This window comes from Neophocaena asiaeorientalis, unplaced genomic scaffold (genome assembly GCF_003031525.2).
Source record: "Neophocaena asiaeorientalis asiaeorientalis breed wild unplaced genomic scaffold, Neophocaena_asiaeorientalis_V1.1 scaffold171, whole genome shotgun sequence".
Classification (NCBI taxonomy): Eukaryota; Metazoa; Chordata; class Mammalia; order Artiodactyla; family Phocoenidae; genus Neophocaena; species Neophocaena asiaeorientalis.
Window position 1 is genome coordinate 8,124,182 of NW_020174013.1, and position 24,353 is coordinate 8,148,534.

General features: G+C 40.9%; 1 protein-coding gene across 1 annotated transcript in view; it reads left to right on the forward strand.

Annotated features, from left to right (window-relative positions):
• Positions 1-24,353, forward strand: part of CAMKMT (calmodulin-lysine N-methyltransferase) — a 393,792-nt gene that overhangs the window by 363,510 nt on the left and 5,929 nt on the right. Inside the window, exons 8-10 of the mRNA XM_024753516.1 lie at positions 6,340-6,414; positions 13,669-13,732; positions 24,119-24,250. Of these exons, the coding sequence (XP_024609284.1) occupies positions 6,340-6,414; positions 13,669-13,732; positions 24,119-24,250 (271 nt within the window). The remainder of the gene's footprint in view (positions 1-6,339; positions 6,415-13,668; positions 13,733-24,118; positions 24,251-24,353) is intronic.

The window sequence follows — 24,353 nt, forward strand, 5'->3', positions numbered from 1 at the left end:
ACCTTATCTTTGATAAAGGAGGCAAGAATATACAGTGGAGAAAAGACAGCCTCTTCAATAAGTGGCGCTCAGAAAACTGGACAGCTACATGTAGAAGAATGAAATTAGAACACTCCCTAACACCATACACAAAAAGAAACTCAAAATGTATTAAAGACCTAAATGTAATGCCAAACACTATAAAACCCTTAGAGGGAAACATAGGCAGAACACTCTATGACATAAATCACAGCAAGATCCTTTTTGACCCACCTCCTAGAGAAATGGAAATAAAAACAAAAATAAACAAATGGGACCTAATGAAACTTAAAAGCTTTTGCACAGCAAAGGAAACCATAAACAAGACGAAAAGACAACCCTCAGAATGGGAGAAAATATTTACAAACGAAGCAACTGAGAAAGGATTAATCTCCAAAATATACAAGCAACTCATGCAGTTCAATATCAAAAAAACGAACAACCCAATCAAAAAATGGGTGGAAGACCTAAAGAGACAGTTCTCCAAAGAAGATATACAGATTGCCAACAAACACATGAAAGGATGCTCAACATCACTAATTATTAGAGAAATGCAAATCAGAACTACAATGAGGTATCATCTCACACCAGTCAGAATGGCCATCATCAAAAAATCTACAAACAATAAATGCTGGAGAGGGTGTGGAGAAAAGGGAACCCTCTTGCACTGTTGGTGGGAATGTAAATTGATACAGCCACTATGGAGAAGAGTATGGAGTTTTTCCTTAAAAACTCAATATAGAACTACCATACAACACAGCAATCCCACTACTGAGCATATATCCTGAGAAAACCATAATTCAAAAAGATGCATGTACTGCAATGTTCATTGCAGCTTTACCTACAATAGCCAGGACATGGAAGACCTAAGTGTCCATTGACAGATGAATGGATAAAGAAGATGTGGCACATATATACAATGGAATATTACGCAGCCATAAAAAGAAACGAAATTGAGTTATTTGTAGTGAGGTGGATGGACCTAGAGTCTGTCATACAGAGTGAAGTAAGTCAGAAAGAGAAAAACAAATACTGTATGCTAACACATATATATGGAATCTTAAAAAAAAAAGAAAAGAAAAGGTTCTGAAGAACCTAGGGGCAGGACAGGAATAAAAACGCATACATAGTGAACGGACTTGAGGACACGGGGAGTGGGTAGGGTAAGCTAGGAGAAGTGAGAGAGTGGCATGGACATATATACACTACCAAATGTAAAATAGATAGCTAGTGGGAAGCAGCCACATAGCACAGGGAGATCAGCTGGGTGCTTTGTGACCACCTAGAGGGGTGGGAGAGGGAGGGTGGGAGGGAGACACAAGAGGGAGGGGATATGGGGATATATGTATACGTATAGCTGATTCACTTTGTTATACAGCAGAAACTAGCACACCATTGTAAAGCAATTATACTCTAATAAACGTTAAAAAATTTTTTTTCTTTTTAAAATTTTATTATTTTTTTATCATCTTATTAAACATCTTTGGCCTTCATATCTACCTAATCTACACATTCTATTCAGAGAACAACTTAATGTAGGGACCTGTTTTTTTAGTGCCTTCTGTGTGCTAGTCTCTCTGCTAAGTATATCCATACACAATTCATTCAAATGATATATTTATTGAGCAGCTATTATGTGACAGGGACTGTTCTAGGCAGTGGAAATACATCATGGTACAAAACAGATTTTAGAAATCTCTGTCCCTAGTGTGCTTCTACTGGAGAAAGAGAATTTTAAAAATTAATAGTTTATTTATATAGCATATTAAATGGTAATAATTGCTATAGAAAAATAAAGAGCAGGTTAAGGGGGTTCAGGAGTACTGGAGTGGAAATGAATGATTGCAGTTTTAAGTAGAATGGTCAGGGTAGGCAGCTCTGAGAAGGTAAGACACTCAAGCACACTTGAAGGAGGTAAGGGAACAAGCCATAGGGGTATCTGGAAGAAGAGCATTCACACAGAGTAAGTGGCCAATTTAAAGGCCCTAAAGCAGAAGTGTATGACTGGTGTATTCAAGAAATCATAAGGAGATCAGTGTTGCGAGAGCAAGGGGGAGAGGAATGGGAGATGAAGTCAGAATGGTAACTGGATTGCACAGGGTCTTACAGGTCATTGTAAAGACTTTGGCTTTTACTCTGAGTGAAGAGAGGAGCCATTACAAGGTAGTAAATAGAGAAGGCTCACGATTTGATGTCCATTTTAGAAGGATCACTCTGGCTGCTCCCTTGAGCAGAAATTGTAGGGTTATAAGCAATTAGGAGACTATACAATAATTCAGATGAGAGATGATGGTATTTTAGACCAGGGTGGGAGCGCTGGAGATAGAGAAAAGATGGATTTTGACATATTTCAAAAGTGAAACGAACTGCATTTCCTGGCATATTCAATGTGGGGTGTAAAACAAATTAGGAGTCAAGGATATAGTCAAGGTTTTTGGCCTGAGCACCTGGAAAGATAGAATTAACAAGATGAGAAAAACAGTTATTGATATGAATTTGGGGAAAGATGATGAGGAATTCAATATTAGAGATATTAAGTTTGAGATGTCTATTAGACATCCAAGTGGAAATATTAAAAGTTGGGTATATGAATCTGGAGCTCATGGGAGAAGTGCAGGCTGGTAGGTCAGATAAGATGAAGACTAAAAACTGAGCTGAATAGCAACGTGGAGACCTTTGGAAAGCTTGACAAGAGCATTTTTGGTGGAACAGTGGGGACAAAAGCCTGATTGGGAGGAGAGAATTTGAAAACAGGTTTTAAACAACTTTTTCATGGAGTTTTGCTGCAGACGAGGAGTAAGGAAATGGAGCAATAACCAGAAGGGAGGATAGAGCAAAGAGAGGATATTTTAAGTGGGAAAAATAGCTGCTTGAATGTTTGAATACTGATGGAAATAATCCAGTAGAGAGGAAAGAACTGATAATATAGGCTAGAGAAGGAAGAGTTGCTAGAACTGTGCCGTAGAACAGACAAAAGGGGATGGCTCCCGTGTATAAGAGGAGGTACTGACTTTAGATAGGAGTATGACTAATTCGTCCATGATAATAGGCAGGAAACAGAGTATGTAGGTACAGATGCTGTTAGGAGTGTAAGTGTGGTGGTGGGAGTTTGTGGAAGTTCTCATCTGATTACTGCAGTTTTGACAGTAAAGTAGGAAGCAAGGTCATCGGCTTGAAAGTAAGGCTGAGGGAGGAAGTGTTAGAATTTTGAAAAGAGTGAAGGTGGTACAAAATAATGAGCTAGGAGACCAGAAGCGTCAATGGACAAGGGAAATGAAAGAATAACTGCCGGACATCAAGAATCCACTTGTGGTTCATGGTCATGCATTTTAAGCAAAGCCAGTCAGGATGCTTGTGTGCTTTCTCCAGCCACATTCAGGTGCACACATGCTGTCTTGGAGCAGGCGGAGAGCTGGATTTAACAAATACGAGGACATGAGAAAGGGACGAGGGAGCGAAGGGGGTATGCGAGGGAATAGTTCAGATGGTTGGCTATGGGACCTACAATGGACAAGGAGGGAAGACAAATGTTAGGGAAGAGGTGGTGAGAGGATCAGCAGATTGTAGGCCAGTAGGATGGAAGAATGCTTGGAATGAGAGTCCCTTCTATAAGGGGTGAGCTGTGAAAGGTAGAGGGGCTGTCAGAGAGTGGGTCAGGGTTGCAGTTATCAGCAAAGACGAGGACTGAGAGCAGGGCTACTTCATGAAGAGGCCATGGACTGGTACCAGTTTGTGAACTGTACATTACTGAGCGGCAATGAGGTAAGTTCAGAAATTGAAGGAAATGTTTAGAAACACAACTGTGGCATCCAAGCCTATGATAAATGGACGTGTATTCAGAATGTCATTGCTTTTTAAATCTCATTTGTCTATTCATTTGTTGTTGTATTTTACAAAAGTAATGGTCTACAACAGATTGGCTATAAACAACAACAAAAAATCTGGTCCTGCCCCACAGCTGAAGCACTGCTCTAGCGTTCATGACTGTCACGTGACTGTCTGAGGAGGGCGGAGGGCAAGACCATCAGAGGAGAGGAGTTGGAAGGCCTAGTTTCTTGAATATTGAAGTCACCGTCATCTCTAGCCTTCCGAGATAGAAGCCACCTGATTCCACCACTCTGGGGGGCACTATTCTCATTGTTTGCCATGTGAACAACAGAACTCAGAGTACAGCGTGAATGGTGCCCTTAGATTGTTCACGAAGGTGGCCGTTGCTATCTCCATTTTACAGATGAGACAACAGACTCAGAGAGGTGAAATAATTGCCCAAGTTCACATAGCTAGTAAGGGAAGGAACCAATATTTGAACTTAGGTATGTCTGTCATGCCAAAGCTAGACTCTGTCCATACACCCCTCCGTCTTTGTCACCTGCTTACAGTTATGGGGACAGCATAGCCGTAAGCCTGATAAAAACTGGGGGAAAATGCCTTTTGGGAATGTGTTGTGGTCCATGTGGCTAAGATGAGCATTTCCATTTCTTTTAAAATCATGACTTGTTACATCTGCTGTGCTAACCCACAACCCATTGCTGTCTAGACCCATCTTTCCGGTTGGTCTTTGTTGAACCGAGAGGCTGAAGCACCTCAGGAATCCAATATCCAATATCACCACAGGATTTCCTGCACTTTCTGTTCTTGTACTTTAGTCATTACACATGTATTAGAAGCCTCTTCTAAATAATGGTTCATGAATGATAAAATGATGAATAGTTTTAATACTTTTCTGCCCCAAATCTGTGCAATGGAGATGTTACTTTTATGATCTGAAAAGGTCTAGCATAGATCTATATTTTAAACCGTCTTGTTCATGTGGAAACTCTCTAAGACTCTTAGGTCTCTGATGAGGGCTGAACAGGCCTGCTCTCTCACTGAGCCTGAGTCCCAGCTGCACTGGAAGCCTTGGCGTTTCCAGAAAAGTTGGTGTTAGTTGTTTCCCACTCTCCCCAGGTGCATGGAGTATTTGAGGAATCAATCCAAAGACAAAGCAGCATTAATCTCTTAGGGGTTTCCTGGTTTCCTCCATTTCTTGGCTCTCCAATGGGCCTGGGAAAGTACAACAATGCTACAGTTAATTTATAAAGCTCATCCGTGTTTCACTGAACCTGTGAACAGAGAAGTCATCCACTTGTTTTGGAAGCCCTCCCTGGAGTTCTGAGTCTATATGCTTACATAACACATAGGGCATGGCGTCAGAATTATGGCTTTATGTAGGCCAGGCTGCCTCTGTGAAGCATGGCCTGTGGTACATCACAGGGCCTGACACATAGTAGGTACTCACTAAGTATGAGTCGAATGAGTGAATAAACAACTGATGTTCAGTCTGTATAGGTATTTTTGTGGTGATGTGTTTAATCTTTTCTACCTTAAGCAAGTCACTAGCATGGATATATATTAATGTATATGAAAAGAACTTTGGGACTTATTTTTATATTCAAACATATGACTTTTCACCCAGAGAAGATATAGAAGAAATAAAGAACCCACCAAGATAAGCAAACAAAGCTGGACAGAGTAGGCTATGCTCACTCAGTTTAGTTTTAAATAATAATCAAAATAGATAATAGGAGCAGAATTTTACTTTGAAAAGCAGTACTGCAAATCCCAGTTGATGTGGTGGGGAGAGGAGTCATTAAAATACTTTAATATGGTAAAATGCTAATTATCACAGTTATTCATTGAAAGTAACTTAAAATCTCTGGTTGGCATCATAAGCATAACTAGAATTTTCAAATACATGTTATTAATTATTGTTATTAATATGAGGTTTAAAACCTGATCCTTTTTGGAGACTAAGTATCAGGAGAGGTGAATTTTAAAATGTGCCTGAGAACTCACAGCAACCAAATGAAAGTTGGTATTCTTTTCTTCCATCTTGCCAAAGTACTCATCACATTAATAAGAATGCAACCAACACGCCAGGCGCTAAGTTTCACATCATTTGTTTTTATAAGGTTGTATTCCAGTAGATGGGGAATACTTTGATTTTAGTATCTACTTCATTGATGTTAAGAGTCTAGGCTCATTCTAATGACTATGGTCAAGATAAGATATTTTTCCCTAGTTTGTCTACACAAACCTATAAGAACTAGCAAAAGCTTAACTATTGTATTTGCATAGAGAATTCTTCCTCTTCTAGATCTGAAGACTAAATAAAATATGGAACAGACAGTTACATGCCTAGTTTTTTTATTATGCCTTTTGAAATAATTTGTATATACTTTTAAATAATTTCAAGTGCCACAAAAAATAATGTTAATAGCTCAAAATCAAAAGTTAAAAAAAAACCCTAAGTATAATTTTTTAAATCTTTTTCTTCTCAAGCGTTTTACGATGGGATAATGAGACAGATGTCTCTCAACTGGAAGGACATTTTGACATTGTTATGTGTGCTGACTGGTAAGTACATAAAAATCATAAAACTCCTGTTAGAAAAAATAGCTTTGCTGGAGTAATTGGGCTGTGCTGCTTTGCTGACGGCAAAGCAAAGTCAACAAATGAGGCACAAAGCTGCCTTAACCTCAACAAATTAACATTCATCTCCATGTGACAGTTATAAGGTAGTCTTCTATCACACAGTAACTTCTACCACATTATTTCCCAAAGATTGATTTTGAGAAGCATTTCCATTTTCTGGAATTGCCTCTGTTTCATGCTTGACGTATCAGTAAATGGACGACTTAGGCAAATTGCAAATAATTATGGCTCGGAGAGGAATAGTCTGGAGAAAAAGGAGTTTATCAACACAAACAGCTCAATTAGCTTACTTCTTAGGAGAGATCTGACTATTGATATAAGGGAATATATATATGTATGTGTGTTTGCACACATATACACTCCAGCATATAAACATATCTGTGAAATATCTTTAGGGAAATAGCTTTTCTTAAAATGTATGTTTGCTATCTAATATTTTCATTGCCTTCAATTATGATATTTAATTATACATAAAACAAGAATTATAAAATTACATTTTATTGTTATGCAAATAATAATAGTAAAATCTCTGTCAGATGCCTGCCTTTTAAAAATAATTTACATTAGATACTTAGTCTTCTCTTTTAGCCCAGTCTACTTATTGTTAATGAAAGTCTGATCCTAAGTTACAGGGTAAATATGTATCAAACCTTAATAATGATTTCAACTAATCTTATGTATTTTCTTCGTGTGTTGAATAATAATATGAGAAACATTGACAATTCACAAGTATTTTTCCTGTTAAGGGTAAAATCTTATTTGTAGTTTTATCATGATTTTTAAAATGACACTATGGATTTGAAAACACAAGTTCAGATTCTAAAGAAGTTCTATTATACTGATAAACCCAAACACAAGATCCATAACCCAGAGAACACTTTCCTTATGCGAGAGTTGAATGAATGCAATGAAGTTTTCAGGAAGTCTTTATTTTAAATTATTATTTAATAAGATTTTCAGTGGCTAACTTTCACCTAAGTCAATGAAATTAGACTTGCTTTCTGTTTTCTTCTGAAAAATACTTGTCAAGGAAACATAAATATTTTCTTCTATTCCTAGTTGAGATTTTCTAATTTTTCATGGCCATTTTAGTCTCTCTGCACCCAGTTTCAGAAAACCTTTTTCCAAAAAAAGAGAGAAGCAGATTTTTGACTAATCATTGATACTGTGTCTCAATATTACAGCCCTCATCTAATCAAAAATAAGGAGCTAAAACCTCACCATATGATTTGAGCAAGTAATTTAGTAAATGCTGTCCCTCACCAAATATGAGAAAGGATTCTCCAGGTTTCATTGCACAGATGAAGATAATGCTGGCAGGATTAGATCAGATTAAGCATGAAAGTCAGATCAGACAGCAGCGGAAGGAGGGAAGAAGGGTAGAATCTTCTTGGAGGTTTTGACGAGGGTCGCACATGGATGGGCTCTGATTCTGTGGGGAAGTCAGGTCTGGCCAAGAGATTTAAAGTTAATTTTGTCCTTTGCACAAATATCAAGACAGCCTGGCTCTGTCATACCTTGTGTTATGACACTCACACCATGTCATCCTATTTGTACCAGGGAAGCAGAGGAAGTCAGATTTAAGCTCTTTTCTGATTAATGTTCTCAGTTAGGTTAAAAATAGCCACACAACATGTTTGAAAAATAGTCTTTTTTCCCTAGCCAACAACAGGATCCTGTACAACTGATATACATAATGCATATTCAGTTAAGCCTTTCATTACAAATACATAACATAATAATACAATGTTATACGTATACACACACACACACACACCATATACATAAATACACATCTAGTCACTATTGAGAATTTATGGATTCAAATGAACTAAATACACCAAGTTTCATTTTATAAATGGCTTTTCTATGCATGAATTGTTAAGTTTTCTTTTCCTCCGGTGTTGTCAGTGCCTGAATGTCAGCCTGTTTATAATTTCCCATTTGTAAATGTGAAACATTAAGCTACTCTCACTGCAATGCTGATACTGTTTCCAAAAGAAATGCTTTGGTAATGGTCTGTCTTCGTATTCGCAGGGATGGGTAAGCTGTTCAGAAACTTAGGAAGTACAACGATGTTCATAATGTACGTGTTGTGCATATAGCAGGGAAGCCCAGGATTCCATGTGTTCTTTATGTCCTGTTGGATTGATGTTTCTCTGTCAGAGTTATTGCACGGATGCTTCTTCTAGGGGCAGGCAGGCAGGCAGGCAGGCAGACAGACAGACCATGCTGCTATGTTTTTTTGTTTGTTTGTTTTTCTGCGGTACACGGGCCTCTCACTACTGTGGCCTCTCCCGTTGCGGAGCACAGGCTCCGGACATGCAGGCTCAGCGGCCATGGCTCACGGGCCCAGCCGCTCTGCGGCATGTGGGATCTTCCCAGACCGGGGCACGAACCCGCGTCCCCCGCATTGGCAGGCGGACTCTCAAGCACTGCGCCACCAGGGAAGCCCTGCTATGTTTTTTTTTAAAGAAGGTCACAGAGGAGGAAAAGAAAGCTCTCTTTAGACACTACCTCCAAGATGAAACCTGAAATAGTGCCAGAAATAGGTACCATACATAAATAGGTCACGTTAAGTCTCACACCATCCTTGAGTCCTTGTCAGTCAATGAGATCTGGATCAGGCCACAGGAATATGAAGCAAGAGTTGGAGTTCAAATATTAGGTACATGGATTAAATTCTTACTGAAGCATTTCCAGCAAGGGTGGCATTGTCTGCTTCCCTGAATAGCTAACCAGTGGTACTGCTTGATCCCATTTACATGAAAACAAGCTCTATTCACAAACCTATTCCAAACCCACATTGTGGTTCAAGCAAAATGCACATGATTACAAGGAGCAGCGATATGTTTATGTTGTTAAATCATTCAGATATTCATATATTTACATTCAAACATTCATAAACCTGTAGGCAATGGGGGAAATAACTCATTTCCCAGAAGAGACAGTCTCTTAGTTCACATCTAAATTTAGTAGCTCAACTAGATTATAGAATAAAGAGGCACACTGAAAGCTAGTCGTTATTTCACCATTCAGCATTTTGGACAATGAACTATAGTTTCATGGTTCAACAGTTCCTAAGTAACTTGTAAAATGTCAACTTTGAAATAAACAGAAGAAAACTCAAGGTACAGTCATACCTGCAAATGGATGCTGTTGACAAATATCAAAATATTAGAATATTTAACCACAGGTATAGAAAAAAAACCCTCCTAGTATATTCCTTGGTTGACTTGTTTAATGTTGAATTTAATATAAGAGTTCCTTTCTGCTGGAATGCAATCCAGCCCGGTCCTTGCTGAGTTTAGAATAGCGAGTGCTTGTTAATTTTAAACCTGCCTTTCCAGACTCCTGTTCAATCACAATATTCTGAGAGTCTGGTAGTAAGATGCTTTTTATCCAGTGACCACTTCCATTCAGTGTTTGATGGCTTTCCAATTTACTGTAGCTCTGCAAAAATAAAAATGATTCTGTAAATAAATTTAAAAAAAAAATAGTTTCTGCACATTTGGATTCTCTAAAGGCTTGGAAAGCAAGTCTGAAGTGCCACCCCTAGCCAGACACATGGAGCTAGGTCTGCAGGACGGTGTGCACCACATCTGCATGCCTCCAGCCTGAGACGTTGGGAAGAAATGGGGAAGGTACATCACTTCACTTGCTCTCCCAGCATTTTTATACTAACTATATACAGTGGATTGTTTTTATTTTCTATCATGTTTACTTTAAATGATGCAAAAAGTTTGGGTTTTGTGAAGAAAAAAATTTTTTTCTCAAAATAAGCTCTAGGATTTCTTTGTTTTCTTCCAGATGCTGTGATCATAGGTAGTTCTAAATCACAACTCACAGACCTTTCCACCTGAAAAGACCTTTAACCCAAATGTAGTCAGCCCTCTTACCTCACACCTGAGGAAACTCAGTCCCGGAGAAGACAGACAGATTGTCAAAGATCTCGTACCTAAGGGGTGGCACCAAGCGAGATCAGAATACGGCTCCCCCAGCAATCAGTTGCTAAAGACTGATAGAGGCCATTCAGTCTGCCGAAAGTTAAATCTAAAACAGCGAATTTAACTGAGCATGTTTCACCGTGAAAATTACATAGAGGTTTTCCTCTCTGTGGATGCTGACAGAAATGTCTCCTTGTTCTCTGCACTAATTAATTTCCCAATGAGAGGAGCTGGAGCTGCTCTGTGCTCTGCAGAAAATCCTGACTGATTCTAAGGGAAGCGATGAAAATGGCCTGGCACCTTTCCTTTTTCGTATAATCTGTGATTCAGATCAGTGGAACAAGGCAAGCGTTGATTCCACAAGTGAATTATATAGAGAGGTGTGTGTGTGTGTGTGTGTGTGTGTGTGTGTGTGTTTGATGGCCAAACTAGACCGACTGTCTATGTATTCTGATCAGTAACTGAAGGGAGAGTTGAAATGGTATCTTCATCCCAATCACTGACCCACTCAGCCTTTTTTAATAGATCCACTTAAGCTACTGCTGTTCTCTGAGCCCATTAGGACTTATTTAAGGGGTGAATTTTCAGGAGATTATATATCACTCCCACTAAAGCACGTTGAAATTGCTGATAGGATGTATCCTACTAAGCGTTATAAATTCTGCACCAGAGCTAAGTAGAAAGGTGAGCTTGCTTGGAATAAAGACCTATTAGAGAACTACAAAAATTACTTTTGGGAAATTTGACTTGCAGTGATGGAGTAGACAGCATTAGCTTTCAAATAACTGTGTTTTGAATGTGTGCTCTGTGTTAAGCTGCATTTTCTAGTGAGCTGTGAGGTTAACATTTTTGTCACCATTGCCAACATTAAGTAGAAATAGTACTATATTAGGTTATGCTTTTTTAATTGAAGTATAGTTAATTTACAATGTTGTGTTAGTTTCGAGGGTACAGCAAAGTGATTCAGTTATTTATATATACATATATATATATTCTTTTTCAGATTCTTTTCCATTATAGGTTATTATAAGATGTTGAGTATAGTTCCCTATGCTGTATAGTAGGTCCTTATTGTTTGTCTATTTTTTTATGTAGCAGTGTGTATATGTTAATCCCAAACTCCTAATTTATTTCCCGCTCCCCTCATAAGGTTATGTTTTGAGCTCAGCTTTTAAGTTGTTGATTATTTATCTCTAACAATCTTACCAGCTCTTAGGATGCACAGGTATAAATGGAGAATGGTCTTTCGCTTGGTGCTGTGTATCCCAACCAGCCAGGTCTCCTGTAGACCCAAGTAACTGACAGAGGTATTTTCTCACAGTGGTAGTCTTCTTTAAATAAAATAAAATAAAATGCTTAATTATTAACATTTAAGATAGTATTACCTCACTGAACAATAAGGTATATAGTCCTGAAGAGAAAATTTCAAAACACTTAAATACAATTCGATTCCTTTCTTATCGATCCTTACTGGTTATTAACCACTGATTAATATGGCTAAAAGGCAAATTTTTGTAGCATTCGAATTAGACACATTTTGTGCTCTAAGATTTAAGTGCATAGTTTTCTGGAGCAATAAGAAATTTTCCCATGGGTAATAATCAGGCTATCCTGATTATCCTGGTGGATAGTTTCCCATTCTAGAGATCACTTCTAGCTCACCTCAAGAGGATTCTTTTTCCATTGCTCAAAGCAGAACTTTATAGAAGAAACTTCCACTAAGCATGTCATGGTGAAACCCAAGCACTGAGAACTACAAAAAGCCGCTCTCCCCACTCCTCTTAAGTGAGAGACTTAGGAGAGAACCTGGTCTGGTGAAACATCCTACCTAAATGCTGATTCCTCCCTAGCAAGACCAGTGAAGGAGTGCGTACAGCCTGTTTTAGAGGCATTGAAACCCACCCTACGTAAGCTCCTCCATTTCAAAGACTGTGTTGATCTGCCGGTTAGGCAGTAAGTAACTCTTCACTGAGCCCCCTCTCTGTGTGTATGCTGGGCCAGACCTAGTGACGCAGAAATGAATACAGACTGGAAGCTCCTTGAGGATGGGAACTTCGTCTTATTCACAGCTTATCTCCAAGGCCTGAAACAGCCCCTAGTATACAGCAGGTCATCAACAAATATTCATCAACCGACATAAATCATTCATTTGATGCCCACTGCAGCCACAGAGGTGGGCCCTGCCCTTATTGACAGGAAAACTGAGGCCTCAGATGAAGTGACTTGCCCAAAGTCATATAGCAGAAAGGTCAGAGCCAGAGCCTAGGAAACCCTGAACTATGCTCTGCTCTTGTCTGAAGTGTGGCTCCACCAGCAGCGCTCCTACTGACAGCTGATACTCATCCTTAGCTCAGAGGAGGACGATGCAGGGCCCCAGAGTAGGTGGTAATTAGCCATGCTGTTTGGGGAGCGGGAGGCCAAATCAGAGGGACCCACACCAAACTACAGCATTTGAAATGGGAGTAGAGGCTTTGCTTAGGCCCCTCATGGGATAGCTGATGCACAAGGCCACCCAGTGTTCTAGCCTGCAAGTCCTGGATAAGGAAACTGTGTCCTAAACTTCCAAGATAAGGCCTGGTGAAGACGGTCAGACTGATCCAGCCAAAGAGGTGACAGAGCAACAAGAGAAATTCTCAAACCAGAAAAGAAAAATGAAAAATCACATGAACTGGAAAAAAATCAACATGGAGATCAAGGGGGAAAATCCAGAGTTGCCATGGTCTCTGGGACACACTGCCTAAACCTGGTCTTTGTTTACTCCTAGGTCACTTGTTGGCTCTAACCTCAGTGCTGTTGCTAGTCACTAAAAACTATCACCACCTGAGAGCTGTTTTGTGGTTGGTGTGTAATAGGGCTGGTGGTTTGTTTTTGGAGGGTGGCCTCACAGCACCCTCGGTGGGCAGAGGGCACAGGTCTACAGACAAGTGTGGGGAGAGCTTCATCTCCACCAGATGATTTCCCCCAAACAGCAGCTTAGAAATTGTCCCTTTCACACTAACACATGGCCTGTCGTGTTGAATCGTGGCCCATCGCGTGTTGCTGACTTGACTTTGGTTGGATAACACTGACCACAGTATCTTTTGTTTATTCCAGTGAGACACTTGAATGGAATGAAACATTTCTCTTTTTTAGTGTTGAGTAAACATGTGTAATTAGTCTTGATCTCCATTAGTATCATTAGACTTGAAAACCCAGTTTAATCTGGATTCTGCTCTCTTCTCAATGTCAGCCTGTTTCTGGACCAGTACAGAGCCAGCCTTGTTGCTGCAATAAAGAGATTACTCCAGCCCAGGGTAAGTATGTTTCTATTTTCTCCTGAACACTGGCTTCAGAATAATTAGTCTGTGCACAAAGATGGAGAGAGTAATGGAATGGCAGGATTAATGTCATGTAATACTTTAATACTTATTATGTCCAACTTCAGTTGGGTCTTCTGATCCATCAGATTCTTTCCTAATCATAACTAGGGAACTTCTTACCCTTGGCCTTCTGATAAGGAACACAGTGGGTAGTAAAATAAATGAAACCACTTCAAAGATAGTGTGAGATGATTTTTATCAAAGAATTTCTTGAGTCTTTTCCTTTGATAACAATATCTTCATATTAAAGTAGAAGGATGATATTGAAAGTTTTCTGTTGACTTCTGTCATTTTAAGTCCCTTCAGTGGTTACCTTTGTCTTTGGGTATTTATTGCAAAACAACATTTTTCTTTTTATTTCTGTTTATATTAAATAAAGGGGCTTCAGATGAATCTGTATATTAATCTGTTCTTTGCTTTAAAAGGAAGCCATTATTTACATATTATAAACATTAGGTCACAATGAAGCCAAGCATGGTGCACATTTTTACATTTATATATCCATTTATGCGTGAGAGTAAATTACAGAGTTCTTATCCACTCTTATTTGAGGGGCTGCTATACTAAGCTAGGAGGTCCTGCAGCCTAAACAGAGAGTTAATATATATCTATTTAAAGTAAGAAAACAAGTTTAAAGCACATGCATTAAAAAAAAAATCTTATAACTATGTAAGCCTCTTGCTGTGCCATAGGAATCTAAACTAGGTTAGCAATGTTAAAGTAGTCTAAGACAGGAACTCACATTTATCTGAGAAAGGACTATACTGTGTATGTGTGTGTGAAGTATTTTCTAAAGTTTTATCTCTTCTTTTAAAAAAGGTTTGCTCTAGTCTTCTGACCTCAGTGAGACTTATAGACTAATACCTTTCAATCTTTCTTTTATATCTTTTTCACATTGAAGGTCCCCGGAGCAATTTGATAATCATCCTTTACCTTGCACTGTTGCTTTTTATTTTGTTATCTCTATATACCTCAGAAACTTTAAATAGCCCTCTCAGAGGAGTAACCACAGCTTTGTAAGTGGTAATCAATTAAATTAAATTGGCCTTCCCAATTCCCTCTGTGAGGTGGGTAATAGGTCTGGAGGCAAGGAAGGGGCGTGTACCAAGCTATTAATGGTAGCTGTCGTGGTTGAGTGAGAAGCCCAAGTTGAGGGCAGAAGGAATTGGGGGCCTCTTCATCCCCCCATTAGCCTTAGGTGGTTCTCATGAGCATTTGCAAGATCAGGATTTTCAGAGAGGGGACAGAGATTCTTGGACGTAAAGGCTTCTAGGAATACTATCATACGTAAACACAATTTCAAGGACTCCTGGATCTCACAGTGCGCCAACAGTACTTCACTCATCACCAACACGCCTTCAAAGCCTATTTGTGACAAATACTCCAGTTTGCAGCAGATTTGCATGATTTACATAGGATCTATCGTAAATCATGAGAACGATTTACGAGAGAAAACTGCCCAAGCTATGAATAGATCTAAATGGAGATTGAACTGGAATGTCTAGCAGCTCTCCCGCACCCTCAGTTAAACTCTGAACAATGCTCCCCCTAGTCTGAAGTGGGGCTCCACACAGCGGCCTCCTCTGAGGACAGCAGTGCTCCTACTGACAGCCGATACTCACCCTTAACTCGGAGAAGGATGAGGCAGGGCCCTAGAGTGGGCAGTACTTCCTCATGCTCTGTGAGGAGTGGGGAGGCCAAATCAGAGGGGCCCACATCAAAATGCAGCATTAGAAATGAGAGGAGGGGACCTCGCTTAGGCCCCTCCTGTCCTGCAGGCCTGCTCAGACTGCGGGGTGTTCTAGTCTAAGGGGTCAGGGGTCCACCCTAAGGGGGGAATCCCAGTTGTGGATGGCACATGGACATACTGAAGTTCCCACCCAGGGATCCCATCCCCATTGGGAGGTCGGGGGAGGCAGGGTGTTTGCACTCCCTGGGCCCCCACCCAGATGGACCCAGGAAGGGTTACCTGGACTCAGCAGGGAAGAGCAGCAGCTCTCTATCCCATGCCAGTGGGCTGGAAGGGTTCCCAGAGCTCGGGGGCACCCAGCGGATAACTGCACTCTTCTCCTTCTTAGCTCCCAGGGCTGTTGTCCTGCTTCCAAAGGACCTCCCCCTGATGAGTGTCTGTGTATGGAAGTCACAGTCCAAGACTAAGATAACACTAAAGGTTTTAGTCTATTACAATCTGAGATGCTGTAATGTTTTCTTGAGCCTAGACCACTCCTCCATGGTTTTGTGGCCCAGAGGCTAAAGGTGCCGTGAGAGGCCCACAGAGAAACAACCTGGGCAGGTGCACTGGTGGATCCTGAGTTCTTGGTAATTCAGGGCTCAGCAGACTCAATGGAGACAAAACAAGTTCTCAGGGTGCTTAGCAAAAACTGCACTTTGACCAAATGCTTCGAATTCATAGGAGGGCCCAGTTTCTGAAGGCAAAGTATCAGTGGGTGGAATCAGAAATACCTGCATACAAAACTTGTCGTTCTTACTATCTAGCCACTTACTGGATTCATCTCTCAGAGCCTCAGTTTCTCATCTGTAAAATGGGGAGTAAACAAGCCAGTGCATTGGAAAGCTTTAGCACATGACTGACTCTGAATGAATATGTGTTCGCTCTTATTACCTTGAAGAATTAGGGAGACTTTCCAGCTGTGATGAGTATAGAGTATAGGGAGCTCTTCACAAAAACTGTTCTCAGAGAAATGGTTGGCAGGAGGGGAAAATTTTTTTTTCTCGACCTGGACTTGGACGATTTCTACACATAACTGGGCCTGCTGCAGTTCTCTGTACCCGTGTCCTGCATACCTGCTGCAGGCTCTGCAGAGGTCCGGGGGATTGTCTACCTGGATGAATATGACACTTTTTAGTACAGATAACCCTACTGAGAGAAATTATACTAAGTGGCCAAAATGAAACCATTGCAACGCAAAGGTTCAGGTGTCAAGCTTGGGAAGAAATGGCTTCTGTCGTTACTGGGGAGTATGGTTCCTTGATTTCTAGCTAAGGCAGCTCTGCTCTCTGGAGTCAGAGGATCCAGAAGCAAAGAAAGTAGAGGGAGGGGAGGGTTCCCCTTGCTTTTCAGCTTTTATATTGGGGGTCATGGATGAGGTGGCCCTCTGAGAGAGCTTAGCCACCAGGGTGGGCTCCTGGCTTGACCAGGAACAGTAGCAGATCCCAGGGCTGAGCCTAGATCCTCAGTCAAACGGGCACGCATGCCTGGAAAGTTATTACAGGAAGCCCCAAATGTCAGGAGGAAATGATTGTTACCTGTCCCAGATGGAAACTTTCCTCAACTTACTGGTTGAGAGACACTGTCAAAACATCTGACTCCTGCCAGAATGCTACAAGGGACTCTCTAGCAAACTTACAAGAAGAAAAGAAAAGATCTTTAAAAGGAACGAAACCAGCACATTTTACTCATTCCAAGAAATATGTCCCTCCCCTCCCACACCTCTTTCCCTCCGGTGAGTGGCTTCTTGTTGCTGACAGGTAACCCCCTATCGCTGTGTTCCTTAAAGACCATCAGCCATGTCTGATATCAGAGGACCCAGATGTAATTTAAAATACAGCCACACAAGCGTACAAGTTGAATTTCAGTCCAGAAGTGACAAGCAACAAATGGCATCTACTCATATTCCTCTGAAATGGCTTTGGGTGGAAGAAGGGGAGCCAAGCCAGTTAGTGTGAGTTTACTTAGGACCATGCGGAGATGGATGAGGGTGCAATATGGACAGATCTCCAGCTTGTTATAGCTGCTAACCATTGTCAAGAATTCGCTATCACTGTGGAATTCATTTAACCTCCTGTAGAAGCTGCCCTAAGTGACTGCCAAATTCCTGGAGTCCTGGCTACATGCCAGCCGTGCTATAAAAGCAAATCACGGACTCTCATTTGAGAAGAGCACTTTCTTTTTACTGACATATTTCCTCACCTTTTAAAAAATCTAGCACCTCTGCACCCATCTGTACAAACCTCTGTTTTTGCTTATCTCAGGGAAGTGCCTTGTGAGTGTGGGTTCAGTGGCATGAACTGAGATGGTGCTGAAGGACCCTTGGTTCCTGTCTGCTTGCTGGGTCAGAGGCCCAACAAATCCTCCTCTGTTCTTGGTGAGGAACTGTGTTCCACCATACCTGACCCTCCAGGTATAGGAATAGAGAGTCCCCAGATGGTTTTTAAGACCCTCAGAACAAGAGCCTAGCCCTTAGAAGTTCTTCTTGCAAGTCCACCCAGTTGTTCATCCAGTGCTGAGTCTCTGCCCCTGAGGAATTTATAATGTGGTCATGGAGATGTAACATACACACAGATGAAATTACAGTGGACAGTGCAAAATGGCTTATAACAGCCCAGCACTTGATCATATAGGGCCTGGTGCTGTTTTTATTTGTTGTGTGATTTTTTTTCTAATTTACACCTTCTATAGAACGTGAGATGCTCCGAGATTTGAACTCGTCTTGATTCAACAAACATTTGTTGAGCCTCGCACTGTGCTGGGGATTGTGGGGTATAAATAGGACTAATGAGCACTTTGAGAATCTCACTGTTTACCGGGGCAGATTAATGCACAAGCTCCTTGGGATTATAATGCTATATGGTAAGCACTAGGGATACAGCACGAAGAGTAACTAACTGCCTAAGGAAGGGTTCCATAGACGCAGCAGTATTTGACTTTGTTCTTGAAGAGTAAGAAGGCCATTCTAAGCCTCAGAGGAAGGAGACTAGAAAGTAGCATCCCTGGTGGAGGGGACAGTGCTCACAGGTGGAGAGTACGAAAAAGCACGTTGTGTTTGCAGGAGTTTGCTCTGGTTGGAGTGTGAGAGTGTCTGTGTGGTTTGGGGTTAGGGTTGGGGAGGGGTGAGGGATGAAGTTAAAGAGTTAGTTTGGGTACCACTTTAAGAAAGGTTGAGAACATGATGATGGAGAGACGGGACTTTATTATGTGGGTCATAGAGAGCCACTGAAATGGAGATAGAGAGCCATTTTTGAGCAGTGTATGGGTCCTAGAAAGATCACTCTGGCCAACATAAAAGCTGGTTTGGAATAAGAAAGAACTTGAAAGCAGCAAGGCTCTTCATGGGTCTACCGTGGACCAACTTCTACCTAGAATCGTTCAGTTAGGAGCTAGTGAAGGCCTAAAGACGGAGAAGAGGGAACTGAATGGGTGTTCACTGACAGGTTCCTTCAACAAACATTTCTGGAGTGCCTCCCTGGGGATAGAATAAGGTACAAGGGTTTTAAAAGGCAATGTCACGATTTCCTTGTTTCCAGTTTCATTTTGAAGGTGAAGGGTATAGAATTGTTTGGCATACTTAATAGGTATTCAGCTGTGTGTGTGTGTGTGTGTGTGTGTGTGTGTGTGTGTGTGTGTGTGTGTGTGTGAGAGAGAGAGAGAGACAGAGAGAGACAGAGAGAGAGAGCGATGGGTGGATGGGTAGGTGGGTAGTGCCCTGGGAAGTGTAGAGGTTTGGGCCAAGGATATTGAGTTCCATTTTAGGCAGAACGGGTTAAAGATACTTTCAGAACATCCCCATGGAGAGCTCTAGTAGGCACCTGAAAATCTGGGTGTGGGCCCTGGACAATGGTGAATGCTGCAGTTATGTACTTGGGAGCTTTTGATGCATAATTGATAGTTGAAGTTGTGGACTTCAGTACAATCGCCTAGAACTGTATAAAACATGAAGAAAAAGTAGGCAGAGCCCTGGCGACTACTGACAATGAAAGAACAGGTGGAAAAAAAGAAGCCAGGGTCGGGGACTGAGAGACTGAGGGAAGTGTAAGGGAGAAAGCAGACAAAGGCAGCATCTCAGAAACCAGGTAAAGAAATGATTAGAAAATAAACACAAGCTTAAACATGTAATTGGTATTTAATAGTTTATTGCCTGGAAATGAAAAACGCATAGCATATTACTTGTAAAATAAGTCTGAAGAAGACTTATTTTTTCCAGACGTGCACACCCTTTAATATATGAGTATAGATTAGTCTAGCAAAATAACAACTGAGCTTACGATGTAAACAATATCATTGTTGTTTTGTGGAACTACTCCTCTCTCCTCTCCAGGGATAAATGAATTCTCTCAAATTTCTGCTCATCAGTCAAAATTTTACATTCAATTGAGTGTTCATTCTGAGTTTAAAATGATTCGGTGACTGTGAATGCTGAGAAAGTTGTGCTTTGGTAAATTGAAAATAATTTTTCTAAAGTGATGGGCTAATTTGAAATCTATATTCTTTTTCTTGTTTTGATTTTTGCAGCCTAAATTGTAAGATGTATTCCTCTGACTGTACCAGACAAAGTGTCCTCCTCCACTGGGGATATGGGGGGCTTCTAAAACCGTTCATTATGGGGCAGATGTTGGCACCCAGTAGGGCTCAGTGGATGCTTATTGAATGAATGGATGATGTCCTATTGTCCCTCCTAAATATTAATCCACATCTCAAAGGTGTCTGCATTCAACGAAATGAAAAAGAAAACATTTTGAAGCCCATAACTGAGTAATTAAGGATTAAAACTACTGCTCGCTCTTTCTCTTTCTTGTGGGGACAGTATTGTGTACAGAAAGCTGCCCTCTGAAATCCCATTATAGCCGCTGACTCTGTAAAAGCTTCTTGGAGAAAATCTTTTCTAAAGAATAAGCAATGGAACGTGGCCTTCGAATTCCCAGAGACTTGTGTTTTTCAGATTATTCAATATCTAGATTTAGTTTATTCTCTCGACAAATACTGATCGTCTGCTCTGTGCTAGGCACTGAGAAAATGCAGTGAATAAAACATTAGAAGATCCCATTGTCATGGAGCATACATTCTAGCTGGAGGAGGCGGGCAATAACGAACAAGGTTATGATGTGCGCCAGTGGTGATGAGGGCTAAGGACACAACTAGAGCAGGGAGAGTGGGTGGGGAGGGATGGGGAAGGGCGGCTGTTTTAGGTGCGGTGGGTACAGAAGGACAGGTAAACTGAGACACAAGCTCAATTGCAGTCACCTTACAGCTCACCCTAACCAACAAAGGGCTGGGGTGAGGGCAGCATGTGTTTTGTGAATGCAAACATCAACCCAACCACAACCCCTTAGTCCTGTAAACATTATGATATATAATTTAGATAATAGCTGTTAAAAATCAACTCTTTGATTGTAATGGTAAGACAATATTTGCAGGTGACTTTAAAATAAAATGACTTCCCTTATTCAAGAGTCCAGAACGGCAGTCAGCTCTTAGAAAAGACTAGAATGACCTACTAGCGTTCCCTCTTTTTTTTTTATGGAGACTTCTGCTCCCCTGCTGAGACCATGTATTATATCTAGTTTCACATCAAAATGAATTTTTGCTAAGTTTGAAAAACGCCTGGAAATAGCAGTGAATATTGGAAAAGCTGACAGAATCTTAAGTTTACTGGCATGATTGGTGATGCTGTAATTATGTGCCTGAGTGTATACATGTCTATGTAAACACAGTATGAAAACACACTTGATGTCCAGGACAGTGTATCAGTGTGTTTTCTTGCAGCTAAATGAGGGGAAGAGAGAAGGAGAGGGAGTTGATAGAGTTTTTATAGCACTGTTAGGTGGTGTAGATGCTCCTAGTCTTTCTTACATCTATATAAACTTGTTTCTCAAATTATTTTCATATTCAATACCTTGTTTTACCCTCACAACTTGCTCGAGCTCGGGGGTGGAAGGCAAGGGAGGCTTTGTTCTTCCCACTTCATGGGTGAGAAAACTCAGTGGGTCAGCTAAGATAACTTGAGTTTCTTATCTGAAAAAATGAGGCGGTTGGACTCACGTCATCTCCAGGGTCCCTTCTAGTTCAGCAGTTCTATGACACTATTTTTCTGATTTTCCTGAGGTGACACGGTGTTTTATGGTGGAGATCCCCTTTAAGTCCAGACCCCTTTCTGCCACACGGTTCCTTCTTCTTCAAACCCTTCACTGCATGTTTAATCATCTGTAAAATGTAATGTCTACCGTACAACGTTGTTGCAAAAACTGTTGAGGGGGTTAAAGGGAAGGCTTGTGAAGCACCTAGCAAAGTGGTAGCTTTTATTATTTATTATTGTCATCACTATTACTAATAAGAAGGCAATGTCGTGTAGTGGAAGGAGCATTGGCATTGGAGTCAGGTCAGTTTCCAGTCATTTACTGGCGTGTCATCTTGGCCAGCGATTCAACCTTTCTGAGCATTCTGTAACATGCAGCTGAGAATCTCTACCTTGTTGGGTTGTTTGGAGACTAAAGGAGAGAATGTATATAGAGCACTTATCCCAGTGTCTGCCACATCCCAGATGCTCAATAGACAGTTGGCAGGTATGAATGGTAAACCAATTTTCAAAAGAAACTGGGATAGGGACTTCCCTGGTGGCACAGTGGTTAAGAATCTGCCTGCCAATGGAGGGGACACGGGTTCAAGCCCTGGTCCGGGAAGATCCCACATGCTGTGGAGCAACTAAGCCCGTGTGCCACAACTACTGAGCCTGCGCTCTAGAGCCCATGAGCCACAACTATTGAAGCCCGTGCGCCTAGAGCCCACGCTCCGCAACAAGAGAAGCCACCGCAATGAGAAGCCCGCTCACTGCAACGAAGATCCAACACAGCCATAAATAAATAAAATAAATACATTTATTAAAAAAAAAAAACGGGGATATATTTTCATGATTCCCTCAAAACCTGAAGTGGTATTTCATAGAGGTGAAGTATAACCCTGAAATTAACAGAAGCATACAGTCATCTTTTAAACAAATAAAAGGAAAAGGAAGATTCTGAAGTTTAGTCATTCTGTGCACATCTACAAGGGAGAAGAAAAACTCACATGCACCTAGTAGTTAGCAAATGGTTGCTGTAGAGTTTCATGCCAGAGAGTCTTCTGAAATCCAGTATATACTTTATTCGAGTCCTCCCACTCTCCCCACTACAACAATCTGATAAGGTTGTGTAGTTTATTTAGAAAAGCTTGATTGCCCTGATTTTACCACTTCCTTTGAAAAGTAATCACTCGAATAACTTTGAGGAACTGTTTTACCATAATGATGACCCTTATGAAGGATTCAATGAAGTTGGAAATCAAGATCCTGTAGCTCTGTCTCTGACTGCCAATGGAGGGGACACGGGTTCAAGCCCTGGTCCGGGAAGATCCCACATGCTGTGGAGCAACTAAGCCCGTGTGCCACAACTACTGAGCCTGCGCTCTAGAGCCCATGAGCCACAACTATTGAAGCCCGTGCGCCTAGAGCCCACGCTCCGCAACAAGAGAAGCCACCGCAATGAGAAGCCCGCTCACTGCAACGAAGATCCAACACAGCCATAAATAAATAAAATAAATACATTTATTAAAAAAAAAAAACGGGGATATATTTTCATGATTCCCTCAAAACCTGAAGTGGTATTTCATAGAGGTGAAGTATAACCCTGAAATTAACAGAAGCATACAGTCATCTTTTAAACAAATAAAAGGAAAAGGAAGATTCTGAAGTTTAGTCATTCTGTGCACATCTACAAGGGAGAAGAAAAACTCACATGCACCTAGTAGTTAGCAAATGGTTGCTGTAGAGTTTCATGCCAGAGAGTCTTCTGAAATCCAGTATATACTTTATTCGAGTCCTCCCACTCTCCCCACTACAACAATCTGATAAGGTTGTGTAGTTTATTTAGAAAAGCTTGATTGCCCTGATTTTACCACTTCCTTTGAAAAGTAATCACTCGAATAACTTTGAGGAACTGTTTTACCATAATGATGACCCTTATGAAGGATTCAATGAAGTTGGAAATCAAGATCCTGTAGCTCTGTCTCTGGCAGCACGGTCACAGAAAAGGCTGGTGGCAGAACTGAAATGGATTGTGGTTACTTATCTCTGTGGAGGATTTCTTGGTACTGAATTTCCAGGGCACAATAAACTAACATTTACAGGCATCTGTGGCCACATGCTCTGGAGCTGTGTTGCAGGTGTGTTGGCAGCTGCTAAGGAGTCGCAAGGTGGGTGGCACTGCCCTGGACCCATTATTCTAAAATCTAGTTGATGGTTTAAACCAGTGGACCCAAGAGAGGTATGTATTGTACAGAAAACCAGCGTTGAGTTCCATATTGTTTATTACATGCATTGTTTGAAAATGATAAGACATAGCAACTCGCCATTTAAATGACTTTTTTTTTCTTATTTGATGTATATCCGTCCTTGAAATTATTCTCACTGTGGATGTCCATGCTGTGTGGACGTCTAAAGACAAATGAGTTTTCTACCCGAGAGCAGTACAATTAAATGCTTTGACTAATGCCTGTTATGTTTGGTTGCCTTCCAGTTTTAAAATGTGTGAATTTCCTTTTTAACGTTGTAGGGGAAAGCAATGGTATTCGCCCCACGCCGAGGGAATACTTTAAACCAGTTTTGCAACCTAGCTGAAAAAGCTGGTTTCTCTATCCAAAGACATGAAAATTATGATGAACACATTTCAAACTTCCACTCCAAGGTTAGTTTTCTGCTTGTGTTAGATAACACTTTAATCCGCATTGCATTTTGAAGAGATCATGGTCTTTTTGGCAGGTAACCTAAATATTTGATTAAAGGACTCC